The 13,477-nt window shown below is 38.9% G+C and overlaps 1 protein-coding gene and 2 long non-coding RNA genes across 3 annotated transcripts; 1 reads left to right on the forward strand and 2 right to left on the reverse strand.

Annotated features, from left to right (window-relative positions):
* Window positions 1–1,555: 1,555 nt before the first annotated feature.
* On the reverse strand, window positions 1,556–5,896 carry LOC113666527 (forkhead box protein O3). Its single transcript, XM_027182315.2, has 2 exons — window positions 4,210–5,896; window positions 1,556–4,050 (listed from the first exon to the last, which is right to left on the reverse strand). Exons 1-2 carry the CDS (start codon window positions 4,525–4,527, stop codon window positions 2,695–2,697), a joined length of 1,674 nt encoding a protein of 557 aa, XP_027038116.1. The 5' UTR covers window positions 4,528–5,896; the 3' UTR covers window positions 1,556–2,694.
* On the forward strand, window positions 5,645–6,824 carry LOC149041780 (uncharacterized). Its single transcript, XR_016188954.1, has 2 exons — window positions 5,645–5,783; window positions 6,084–6,824. It is a non-coding gene; the product is annotated as an uncharacterized LOC149041780 (long non-coding RNA).
* Window positions 6,825–8,363: 1,539 nt separating this feature from the next.
* LOC149041781 (uncharacterized) lies at window positions 8,364–11,359 on the reverse strand. Its single transcript, XR_016188955.1, has 2 exons — window positions 11,039–11,359; window positions 8,364–9,055 (listed from the first exon to the last, which is right to left on the reverse strand). It is a non-coding gene; the product is annotated as an uncharacterized LOC149041781 (long non-coding RNA).
* Window positions 11,360–13,477: the final 2,118 nt, after the last annotated feature.

Consider the following 13,477-nt stretch of genomic DNA (forward strand, 5'->3'; position numbering starts at 1 on the left):
CATTTTACTATGCTGAACAAATTTGTCATCGTCACATCCGCACATTAACGAGATTTGTTGAGTCCTTTATTTTGTCCGTTATACACCGATATTTGAGAAATGAAGTAATATTTTGGTTGTGTATTTCCCTATCCTAAAGATAATACAATACTTGATAGAAAATGAACAGGCGAGACAAATCGCTCCGTAGACTACCTTTTTAACAAATGTATTATGCTTTCTTTATAGCACAAACAACATCGAAAACGATTGAACTAAGCTGGACGGTGATCTGCAGTGTTGTCCGGCTCAGTAAAGTCTCGCGTAGCAAACCAAGACCATGCCCAGACTTGTAAAAGCCGGATTAAATATCATAATCGACATATCATTTCGCACTATTGCCTTACAGCTATCTCGTGGTTTGATCAGTTTTAATTGATCCATCGAGCTCAACAAATTAAGGCAGACCGCATTTTCAAACTCCCTCTGTCATGGCTGTCGTAATAGTACGCGCGCGCTCATCTTTCTCGCGCGAATGGAACAAGAGAGATCCGCGCGCGCAAACATATCAAGCCGTGCAAAAAATATTTGATTGTCGCATTATCATCTAGCTCACTTTATAGCGGAAACCACAGCTGGATCCCAACGAAAATTCACCTGCAAGTGGCTAATTGTTTTCTTTGAAACATTATCAGCTGAAAGTGAGAGGTCGAGATTGTGTTTTTTATCAAAATATTTCAGCAGTGTTTGTCCTTCCATACAAATTTACCATCGGCAGTAATTAGGAATCAACTCGGCAGCGAATAGCGTGGTTTTAGCCAAGCATGACGAAGCAAAACAAAAGTGGAGAACAATAGATAGGAAATGTCTCATATACTGTCGAGAGGATACAAAATACCCACTTTGCTGTGACGAAAGTTTTTTAAGCCATTTCTGCATTTCATTTTCTCCTCATTAGAATTTTCATCACAAAACATTCTGGAAGCGCGCGGGAGTCATTCCATAAGCGCTGAAGCATACTACTTGGTTTACAACGCGCGACGAATTTAGCGTAAAATGAGAAGAATTTAAATCCACTCTGGCCGGCTCAAGTGCCCGGTGGTATTCACTAGAATCATGTGCCATGCCGGCAGTCACGAGACAATCAAAAATGACGACCTTCTGTTTCTTTTGAATTCTAGCAGCTGATTCAGTGTTTCCTAAGGGTTCGCCAAATAATTGCTAGCTGGGAATAAATGGCTGCATATAACAAAAGCATCTTTGTATTGGCTCCGGCTGTAACAATTGAACCTGTCTGCTCTGCGGGTATCACGCTACAAAACAATAGCTGGAACCTCTTAATAATCGCCTGTATATTTGCATATATCACTCCAGCGAAGGCTGTATAAGCACATGGAAATGATGTGCTTCTTCAAGAATTCAACTAGCCCTACTGAACCACAGCATGAATTAAAATAAAGTTCACTTGCTCTCATGTCACTGCAGTCCATTAATATACCTGCAGACTTGATGCACTCCTAAGATTTTGTTTTAAATTTTTCATCCCCAGTTGTTAAGTAATTAATAACTGAATCACTTGCCAACAGAAAATAATTTATTATCTCCAATACCATAAATATAGGCATGTCGCATTGATATATAATTTTTTTGTGACTCAGTGCACGTCATGACCAAGTTTAACATACTATAAAGGAGAAACCTTGGTCACCTCCTCCAATCGATATTCACAATATTACAAAGCAACTACTTTTCATTTATTTGACTGATACAATTCAATTCATTTAACAGCTATATAAGTTTCTGTATTATTTTATATCAAATTATTCCCACACAAAAAACAGTGGTCACCTCAAACACTTGTGTGCCAGACTTCAAGCACAGAATGCAGCAAACATAGAGCAACGAGTCTAGCAAGATTGAGCAAAACTAACAAAACAGTTATACTCTCTCTAAAAATAATATCTCATACTGATCTAAACTGTACAAGTACAAATTCAATTTATGCAAGAATTGTGCAACAAATGAAAACATAGCAAACATGGAGCATGTTGCAACTGTACTTAAAACATCTCAATTCCTATCTACAATGCTAAAGAGATACAGCATCAACTTGGAAAAGAGACTGATGTAAGGCCCTTACAGTAAATTAGTGTCAGCTTCACTACATCTTGGAAATAAAAGCAGGCAACAGAATATTGCTCTAAACCAAAAGTTGCTGCACTGTCAAGACATGGCAAGAAACTGATGGGCAATTTGAGAGGAAAAAAAAGCCAAATATTTGCAATGTACCATACTGTGACCAAAACATCAAATAGTATTAATAACCTTGCTAAACAATGTGATATAATGTGAGATATACTGGATGTAAACATGAAGGTTTATTCCGGTGCAGATGTACAGGAACTCGTTCACAGCCGTACAAATGCAAAACATAATCAGGAAGAATTCAACCCCAGGAGGAAAAATTCCACATATCTTTTGTAAAGTTCTAATACAACCTTACCCATCTTAACTTACTATGGGTTAAATACAAACTTCTTCCCTTCAGTCATCATTCTGGCTCCCCAGACACGACTTTTCTGAAGTTACTTGACCCTACAGAGACCCTTTATGTACAAGTTTCTCAACTAACCCACCAGAAGAAGTAAAAACATAGGCTCAATCTGTTATAAAAAAAAAATATTGCGCCTATAAACCATAAATTAAATGTCTGAATTAGTAGAGACCACTACGCAACTCTCCTACATTAGGCAGCTGGTTGATAAATTGCTCCAAGTTGATATCAAAGCCTCCATCTCCCATATTTAGTTCATCATATATAATGCTCTCTATGTCACAGTCAAGATCGCCATGAAAGGCATCCAGTTCTAAATCACTCGGGAACTTTTCATTCATAAATTCCAGTTGATTATTATTTGTCATTCTAACATCTCTAGTGAATGGATGTCCTTGCATAGAATGAAGTCCATTTTCCATGATGAGTGAACCTGCCCCGACATGCTGAATGAAGGGATCGGTGTAACTGTTAAAGGTCTGATGGTTCTGAGGTATGCTATTAACGCCACACTGGTTTCCATTAACATAACTTGGCTGAAAGTTCTGAAACATATTCTCCGGTGCATGCTGCACTTCCATCTCTTGATCGCGACAGAAAATGTCGTTCACTCGAGCTGGTGTAGTGTTCTGCCGCTCAGGTGGACTTTGATAGTTGCGTCGCTGAAAGCGAGGCTGTAGGGGTTGCGAGTATACACGCCGATCTCGGAAGGTCGGTTGTGAAGGTGGAATATTCTGAGGGGAGTGTATTTCTGGGCTGAGAGACTGCTGAGGGTGTTGAATGGGTTGTAAATATCCACTTCTATTATAACTAGTGTCAAAACTGTTCGAAATGCTGGAATTCATACCGTTTGATGCAGTGATAGCGAGCTCATTATGTGGCGGTTCTGACGGAAGTAACGATGGTTGTACTTGTGTTAAAGTCTGTTTTAATCTATTTTCCGCTGCTAACGAGTTCAAACTCATAGAGTCAGCCATTTGTGTAAGTTCCTCAGCAGCTGGATTCGGGGGGCTGGAGATGTTGAAATTACCCGGAGGTAAATGCTGATCTTCGACGGATAGTTCAAGTTCATCCACATGAGCCGGTATGGGAGACAAACGACCACCAAGACTGCTAACTGTCGAAGCATTCGATGATGTTCGCGGCCGAGCAAAGCTTTCGCTAAGAGGGAAAGGTAACGGCGACTCGGACTCTGGGATTGTGAGCAACGAGTCAGAACTAGAACTGTTAGTCGGCGAGACATTCCCCGGAGAGTTTGCTCTACCGTCACGCGCGCGATTCACCGACAGTCGAGGACTTGAAGGAGACTCACCGTCTTCTTCTTTAATTTTCTCCTTTTTCGTTCGCCCTCGCTTTCTCTCTGATTTAGGGGCCGAATCAAGAGAGCCTGAACGCCTACGACTCGTTTTGCCTCCTTTCGCATCGGGGTTAAGCATCCACCAGGAGCTCTTGCCATTGCCCTCGTTTTGTACTCTAACAAACTTGCTATGCAAGGACAAATTGTGTCGAATTGAATTCTGCAACAAAATGACAGGCACACAGACTTAATAACATTAGAATTTGTCGACAGAAAAATGCAGCGAAAGTGAAATTTCAGAGCCACTCAGCTGTAAAAGAAGTAAAATCATCTGATTGTTCGAATGTACAAGGAAATACGGAATGTATAATAAGCTTACCTTCCAACCAGCCGAACTGTTGCTGTCTCCCTTGTCCCTGAAATAGGGAACTGTGTTCACCATCCAGTCGTAAATCTGTGAAAGTGTCAACCGCTGCTCTGAGGAGCTCTGAATCGCTTGGGTTATCAAGTCTGCATACGACAAGTTTCCCCAGGCATTTTTTCGCGAACTTTTCTTCGGTCCGTCGTTGAGTTGTTTCAAGCTCGGCTGATCGACTTCTCGTTCAGATTTTGTGAATTCTGAAGGGTCCGGGAGGGGCCAAGTATTCGAGCGAGGACGGTTGTCTCGCCTTTCCTCTAGATTTGCCGTCTCATCCATTTAATCGTCGTAACAGAAACAAACGAAGCTATGCTCTAGGTACCCGCAACAACCAACCATGAACTCAAAACAGTGAATGTGCTCGGCGATTTGGGAAAAGCAATTTTCTTCAAACACGCCGCGAGTTCGCTATATCGGAAATTGATTCCTACGTGACGTCAGTGGTGTTGTCATTGGTGATAACATTACGAGCCATGATTGGCTTATTACTAAACTTGACTGACGGCGGGACCGCCCTTTGTCGTGAACCAATGGAAGGAAATCTGTTCCCGGGAAAATTAACCAATAAGCAGTGGGTATATTTTTTAGTGAATACGTTTCTGCTCGCCCACGCTCCCAATGATTATATTGTAATTTTTGCCAGCGAACTGGAAACTCGCTGATATAGAATATAGGGTAACCTCACGCGACGTTGTCAATCCGCAATTTGCCACTATTGTCGATTCAAAACAACAATCCTTGTCATCGTAAATGAGTTTAAAGTGCCTCGGTTGAATGTTTGACATTCTCAATTGTCGTAAAGACAGACAGGGTGCCTTGTACGTCATCAGAAAGTATCGGATTTCCTGACTCAGACACTCAAGCAACCGGAAGTCAATATTATAATGCGGTTTGCACTCTGTCGTTCTGCGGCAGAGAGTGAATTACATGCTAATAGATTTGTGAAGTACGTAGAATGGCCTTCTAGAACAATTAACTTGCATCTCCCATTGTCTTCAACATGTGCATTTTTGTGTTTATATTGTGTTTCAATGGAATTAAAATTTTCACTTTGAGGTCCTTTGTTTTATGGCAGGTCTCGAATTTTACCCGCTTAGCTTAATTTTTTCTCATTTAGGTGTATTGTACCAGGAATTCGACAAAAGACTGGCTACAGTTTTAATACTCGGTCAACAAGAGAAATCAATAATTTAAATTGTAGACTTCGTTGCGAAGCCCTATATTGCGCGAATGATGGCTAATCTCCGGTTGGTCGTTTGGGTTGTACTTAGATAGAAATAAAACCACTTGATCACAAATCGTTGACATTCACCTTGGAGGAAAAAAATCCGTCAAACCTAACTAGAAAATCACGGCAGTTGTGGTTTTTTGGGTTGGTCATACCCTAAAGCAGCCGAGCCATATGGTCTGAAGAAATGTCCCTTCACTGATTTTTGAGAGATTAACAAATGAGCCGGTAAGAGCCTAACAGCACCTCCTCCCTCTTGTATGTTCAAGATTTCTTGTAATCCTGAGGATCTCTAACTTCTAAACGGGTAAGTTGCGCCAGTGGGTCTCCTCAACAGAAAAGGTTTGCCAAGAAAAAGTACATCCTGAATTTAAACCTTTGAAATTTCAAGGCTCTTTGCTGATCGGGATAATCAACAAATTGTAGTATTGTGTGTCATTGAATCAAGGCCCAATATTTGTAAGTGTAGCTTTTTTCGACAGTTTACTCAGTTTTTCATCTATGGCCAGTTTCCTCGCCATTAAAAAATCATCGAATCGATCGACTATTTGAATTGACTTTGTTCTGGGTAGTCAGCCGTTTTCAATTTTTCTTTTAACCCCGAAAGGATCAAGTCGAGGCCTTGATCACTGAACCTTGGAACACTATAAAACCGGAAAAAGTGGAACGAAACCCCTTAATACTCAAAGTGTTCAACTTTGTTCGCTTAACAAGTTCAATTCCTCTACAAACCACAGACGACCTTGGCCACCGAAATTGTTACTCTACACAGTTCAGGTCGATGATCACAGAATTCCAATGATGCTACAATTTTCACGACTTACGGAAATAAACATAGCAAGAAAGCAAATATCTCGGGAAATATTAGTGGAATATTATATACATACGATACAGTTTCTTCACTCGTTATAAGATTTGCAAGAATTTACTACCGCTGTGAAAAGTGTAGCCCCTCAGATACAGTTTCAAACGCTTTCTAGATCATTCAAAGTGAGATGACTATCGTCTTAGACGTGACTTTTATTACATAATAAAATTTTGATAGTAAACACTCAAACATTGTAGAGGAATTTGTGTAAGAAGACAGTTGAAAATTGTTGATCATCGTCACACCTTCTGCTAATCACAGATGTCTCCAGGATGACTGAAATATTTTCAAGATCGAGCTTTTTTGGTCCTTTTATTGCCGGGCGTGATGGTAATTTCTCTGCGGTCCGGCTAAAATAGCTCCTAAATTTCGCAACCCGAGAAGCAATACAAAACAACAAAATTTATATTTTGACTTTAAAAAGTCGTAAGAATACCTTAAGGTGTATGTTGTGATCAATAAATAGGTATAATTGAAAAACACGCTTCTAATAACAGTATTACGTAATGATTTTAATAGAGCCATTTTAGCGTTGGTATTTAAAAATTGAAATTTAGGTCGGATCACTTTATTTCATATCCTGATGATCACTTAAAATCAGGCACTCGGCAGCGTCAATTCACAAAAGTTGAGTGCAATACTCTTAAATTGCAGTGATCACTGGCGTTGGCAACATATTTCATGATTCAGTGTTGCATTTCGATGCCGACCTTATCAGCTGTGAAGGAAAAGCTCATTTATTACGTCTCATTAATCGGAAAAAATACCAACAACTGTCAACGAGATAATATAGGACGAAGGATTGATGTAAATAATGCAACAGGGGAAAAAACGGAAGCTGGACCTGATATTGCAACATTCTTTCACCTATCTCGGTCGGGTAATTAAAGATAGTGTTATAATTTCTCAGCCGAGAATAATATCTTCTTTTGAATTGTTTATTTATAACAAAGGCTCGATTTCTTCTCCTTAAAGAAAAATCTTTACATTTTACATCCGTATTTGAGTAGTTTTCTTTTGGATATCCTCTTCAACCGCTGAGATTGGGAGGAGCACATTGTCACCCACGCACCCACGCATTGCGTGGGACACCCTCGTGCTAAGCAGCTCAATTTACTACGTGACTGGCTTGAGGCATCTAATTTTACAACGGAAACAATGTTATCAAAACATCTTGTCTTCGTTTTGATTAGAAAGAATCTTTGCTAAAACCTTTCAAATCATCCAAAAACGCCGCTATTAATAATATTAGGGTAAAAATTTTAAATCTCAGTCGGTTGAAAATTGGTGCGTCATCCTCGAAAGCAATGCCATTCAATCAGTACCAGTGGACTGGACTAACGACGTCTGCGGACCATCGGATCAGTGTAGTCTGGAAACCTGCAGGGGGGTCTTTTTTAGACTTAAAGTATGTGTTCAAATAATCTTTTATACTCGACCAAGCTAACTGATATTAGTTACCACGCAAATCAAGTCGATTTTGGAAAAGAAAAAGAATTACCAAACACAGCATAGTAGTATTTGCTTCGAGCATGTCAACAAGGAAGATCACACGCAAAATTCCACATTGAGATGATCAAGGTCGAAATTATTTAGAAAACGCTTCAGACAGTAAGAATTTCAAGTCGTCAATCCAACATATCAGGATAGACTCTGTTTAAGTAACCACAGACTCTATATACTTAACAAGTATTAACAAGGCGGCTCGCTCATCATCTTAAAGTGATCTTATCGTTTTTGCAGTTCTGTGTACCTTGGGGATAACAACTGTTCCTTGTTTATAAATAATTACCTAAAGTACAAATGTTAAGTGTTGAACGGGTGGAACTTGTGTATAACAGGAGAGAGGTTGCGCATCCAGTTTTTGTATCAAAAATTCAATTTTTCACATGTTTAAGCAAAACTATTTGACAACAGCTTTATCACCCATTTGTAGCCCCTAGAGATTCAGGTGTGGTATTGTCACATCTGTTTTCAGCCTCGCATCGGCTCAGAATATCGCATACTGTACTCAGAAAGTGAAATATAAGTATTTTATTTACACCTCTCTTACTAGAATGACGCAAAGTGAAGGTCACGACCAGCACGGGTGGAAACAAGGCTGTAAATTTTACTTTAGAAGAGAAACATTCTCAGTGGCCCAGTCGCAAAGGCATTTGATAATTTGACATGCAACATCTGTTTCAATGTCACATTTTACGACCCACAGTTTTCCTTAGAGATGAATTTCATTCTCTACCACTAAGGCAGTTAGTGCAATTTCCACGCGGTGAATTCTGAATTGGCTACAAAGCCCATCTCAGGAAAAAAAAAAGGGGAGGTCTACGAACGAATCGATTTTCTTCTCACACAATATTAGCAATTAAGTTACAAACATTCGATTAAAATTGAAGTCCAATACAAAAGCGGTGTCTTTTGCCGCTCTTATCGTAAAGAATTTTACGACAAAAAATGAAGGGTCCTCAATTAAATTAGATTCATTAGTGGAAGGGGAAATTGAGTTGTATACAGAAAGGGTAGGCGGCTAGCACATGATGAAGCTTGAAGATTTATTAACTTCCTGGTTTGCGTTTTGTGGGTGTAAGATCTAAGTTGTACGCAGAAGGACGCACTCTAGCAGTCAATATTCCTGGGTCCTCGTTGGTAGTTGTTCCGTGTCCAATCTGTAGTTTCCTCTGCGGTTAAAATGGTTGCTGAACTCGGCTTGAGTCCTGAAAATTCATTAAATCCATTTGAATAAGTCCGTTAGCGGTTTTTTTCTATTTTTATATTAGAAAAGGGCAAAAAGAATCGCCACATACTTAAAGTTTATCTTATCTCATATTTATCTCATTTGCAGAGTACGATGCACCAAATTAATTGGCTATAGAGCGGTATGAAAGAATTTGATTGCATGCTTGCATTTAAAATACTTTAAGCTTCACGACAGTGTTGGTTGCTTGCAACTATTACCGGAGTGCTAAACGATTTTAGTTATACCAGCTTTACGTGTTTTCAGCGAAATTAGCACAAGTGCCTCCTATTTAAGAAGAAAAAGAACGTCTTTGTTGGATAATTATTCAAAATTACCCATGCAGACGAGCACCGAAGCACGTACAGTTTTTTTTTCCTGTCATCCAGCCAAAAGAAGACTGAAGAAAATAAACAGGTTATTGCACGGAACAGGTGTGAAATATGACTTGATAGCTCGATCAAGCGGCGGTATAAGTCGAAATACCCTTTAATTGAGGTAGGGGACCTCGTGTCAGTGAACAAAGCGCGGTTAATAAAACAGATTTGGATGAATGTTTGTGGAATTTCAACAATTAAAAACAAGCTTATTGGACCATTTTGTGCGGCAGATCTGATTTCGGTTTCCGTCCTCAAATACAAGTTTGTTTACCCACAAGTAAAACCAATCAGTAGCTTTAAACTGCGTTTGACACTCACTTAGTCATATTCAACAGTGCTATATAACGATAAATATCGAACTATTTTAAACAACAGAATGAGCGATATAACGATATAACAGTGTCCTCTATTTGAGATTCGAATTGTTGCGTTAGGTTAGATGTCTGGTAAAATTTTGTTTACAACTTTCCAAAAAAAAAAGAATGTTTGTGACTGTTTTGTAGACGAGATGTCAACAGCGAGGACCATGGATGGGAAACGAAAAGAAAATTTTGCTCAAGGTTTCCTAGCAGGACGCCCCTCTTTTTGCTTTCCCTGAATAAAAGAGGATTGACAGGTTACAATTTGGAAGCAAAATTGTTTAAAAGTAGCCTTCTCGCCGAAGAAATTTTTTACTTACTTAAAATAGGGAAATATGCGAAAAAAATTTCCTACATTTTCATGAAATTAGGGAAATAAAGATGACAAATAATGCTGGCACTCATCTTAGATAGACGACTGCATGCAGTTTGAAAACAATTTAGGTTACAGCTCAAACCGCGCGTTCTCAATTATCTCTTTGTTGATAAATGCCCACTTATAGTATAATTAGCCCCTGAATCACCAAACGTCTTCTCTTGCACTATGTGGTTTCCGTTTAAAGTGATATGCCCTTAGGATTAAAAGTAAAGCTGAAAGAAAGAGAGAAAGAGAAGGAAAAATGGCATGCAAATTGACAATACGCTTGGAAGACGCGGGTATGCTGGTAACTTCGAAAAAACCGAAGTTCAGGCTTGTTTGCCTCACTCATAGAGAATGAATCAAACTGGTCGAAGAAAATTAGACCGTCAATATTATAATTTAAGATGATTGATCAGCGCTCAGGAACAAGATAATTAAAAGTAAACATCAGCCTCCTTTGTCTACAAGTTCATCGCTTCCCACGATACCCCCCAGACGGAATGTAGGATTTAAGGGATTTAAGGTGAAAGAACTTCCTTCCTGGCAAAGGCGAGACTGGTTACATTTGCTAAAAGAATGGGTTTTTTGCCGGAAAGTTTTAAGGCCAGATACATGAATAAAGAAGACATATCAAACCGCAACAAGAACGTGCTGTCTCTATTGATAACAGGTGGCATTTAGAGCAAGTACCTATGCATATTCTATTAACCTTGCAATTACTGCCGACAGAACGTGATGATCTGAACATGGACGCACACGCACAGCCAATAATTGTGCGTGATTCGTGTTTATCGTCACTGATATTTTAAAAGGGTCATGTCACGCTAATTTAAAGGATTAAAACCCACACGAACGTCTCTTACCTAAAAAATTCCGCAAGTGATCCTGTAAAGATCGTTCAAGAACTTGACAAAGGAGAAGAGGAAACAGAGTAATGCTGATAATCAACGCTGGTAGGGCGAAACTGACATGTTTGCTGCAAACTACTTTGACTCCTAGAGGGCATCGTTCGTTCCCGCTCGAATTTTTAGACTCAAAATTGGATTAATTTTATCAATTACTGTAAATTAATGAGTTTAACAACGTGTTCCAAGTTTTCAGTGGATGAATTAGATAGATTTGGGTAAAAATCGCCGGTTGAGAAATAGCGTGAGAATTCAAGCTATGCCGACTTTTTCATGTTTAGCGACAGCGTCTATGTCAGAAAGGTTAATCATTTGAACCAGACTAGACGTGACAAGATTTGGAATTCAGGAGTATCTTTTATCAGCAAACAGGAATGCACAGCACTGATTGCCGCGCAGATCACGCCATATCGGAATCAGGGATCTAATTGATCCTAAAGCTCCCTTGATGAGGGCAAGGTCACTAGGTTGTGGAAAAAAGCACCAGAACAATGCAGAGTGCAAAATTGATCATAACCGCAATAATTCTAAATATAAAACAGGCGTGAAGAGCTTTAAAATAAAAAAAAAACTGATAAGATTCGGGGAATTTTATGAGGAAACAGAGTGGGAGATTAAACAGCAGGAATATCATGATACCACAAGATGTGTGTGTTTGTGTCGGTTACTTAGGATCAGATAAATTATGCTCGAAAATTGGAGCAGCATGCTTATGAGCGTCACCTGAAAACATGGTATTTTGCCGAGAATAATGCTCAAGATGTGTCACTATGCTTGATTTATTGATTTAAAATAATAGCTTATAAGAGACCCTCAACCTCCCACCCCCTCATTTCCTATCACCAAAATGTAAAATTGCTAAGAATAAAAGTCTCATTGAAGTTCAGAACATAACATTTTACAGGATCAAATTCCCAAAGTACAAGCAAGAAAAACAGGCTCACTGTTGACAGTAATTCCCTGTTACACTGTAACATCAACGGAATTTTTAAGAAGTTTAGTCACTGTGCCGGCATCATGTTCGATGCTCTGACTTTAGCGTTATGCCTAAGAGTTATTCCAGCGTAATTCATTTGACTTTATATATCGCTCAATTTGATTAAAATTAAAAGGAAACCTTTGAAAGACTTTTTTTTTAGGGTAAGCAAAACTCCTAACAAGAAAGAATAAAGCAAATAAAAAATAAAATAAAATAATAATAATAATAATATAATAATAATAATAAAAATGCAAAAAAAAAGAATTAAAAAATAAATCAAAAGGTGATAGGGATGATTCGGAAAGAGGAAAATAAACCAATATGTATGGAAAATAGAAACTGGAAATATATAAGCTTCTTGTTTTATTAGAAGCTCAATATTTCCTGCACAACGAAAAATCCACGCTTTCTCTTATATTGCCTATTTTTAAAACATTCAGACTGGTAAGTATTTCCTGAGTGGGTTACCTCGGTCAAAAATAGATTATTAAAACAAACTAGATTTATTTTGTTTGTTTTATATGGTTTGAATTGTCACCGGGATGTTCAGCTGGTGGTATATAAAGTTCCAATCAATCAATCAATCAATCGATAAACTTCATTCAACCACAGGCAGTTCATCAGCTGTTTACAAAAGGATCAAACTATAACTTCACAGCTATAAATTTGACTATAAATTACACTTCATTGAGAAGCTGCTTTCCATGAATGCCGTGCCTCAGAGAACTTTCCTGATTGCGCTTTTAAACGACGCGAGGGATTCCGCGCACCTAACCTCGAAAGGTAGGCTACTCCACAAGGTGGCACCACCATAACTAAAACTTTTTTGGGGACCTTCCTCTCGAGTAAAAAAAAATACAGATGAGAGTATTCAAGGTCTAAGAGAACTGTGATGCCAGGGGAAATTTTCAAAGCGCGCAAAAAGATCGACCCGGAAATCCTATCACTTGCGGAGGATAATCTGGTTACTTCCTTTGATCTACGGGAGGTTTCTCAAAATAAGCAAACAAGACTGATAGGCCATCTGTCTTTTAACGACCTTTCTATAACCTTCAAGATAACTGTTTAAAGGGGAAGAAAGTATTTTGTTCGGCTTTCTTCGCATGATATCCTCGAGATCTAGGTTCAGTATCGGCCAATATATTTGTTTTGTTTTTATCCCAAGAGAACTAGAACGGAGAACCTAATATGAGTACTTTCCGATAGAGTTTGTAAGTATTGTTGGAAAAAGAGAGAAACAAAACCATGTTTCTGGCGCGTCCATGCGCTGTGCCCGCGCTGAAGTCAGCGGAGAAAAAGAGAGGAATCTGGGTTGAAAACAATAAAAACAATATGGCGGAAAAAATTGTCCACTCTACAAAATTTGGCGATATTATTCATTTTCCGCCTTGAAAATTTCAAGTCGTGCCCACGCGTGC

Source organism: Pocillopora damicornis, chromosome 8, assembly GCF_964200805.1.
Source record: "Pocillopora damicornis chromosome 8, jaPocDami1.2, whole genome shotgun sequence".
Classification (NCBI taxonomy): Eukaryota; Metazoa; Cnidaria; class Anthozoa; order Scleractinia; family Pocilloporidae; genus Pocillopora; species Pocillopora damicornis.

Bases quoted from the DNA above. Each gene is read 5' to 3' on its own strand.
- LOC113666527 (XM_027182315.2), bottom strand. From the start codon at position 4,527: ATGGATGAGACGGCAAATCTAGAGGAAAGGCGAGACAACCGTCCTCGC. The intron at 4,051-4,209 runs GTAAGCTTATTA...ATTTTGTTGCAG, and splicing joins ACAGTTCGGCTGGTTGGAAG to AATTCAATTCGACACAATTT.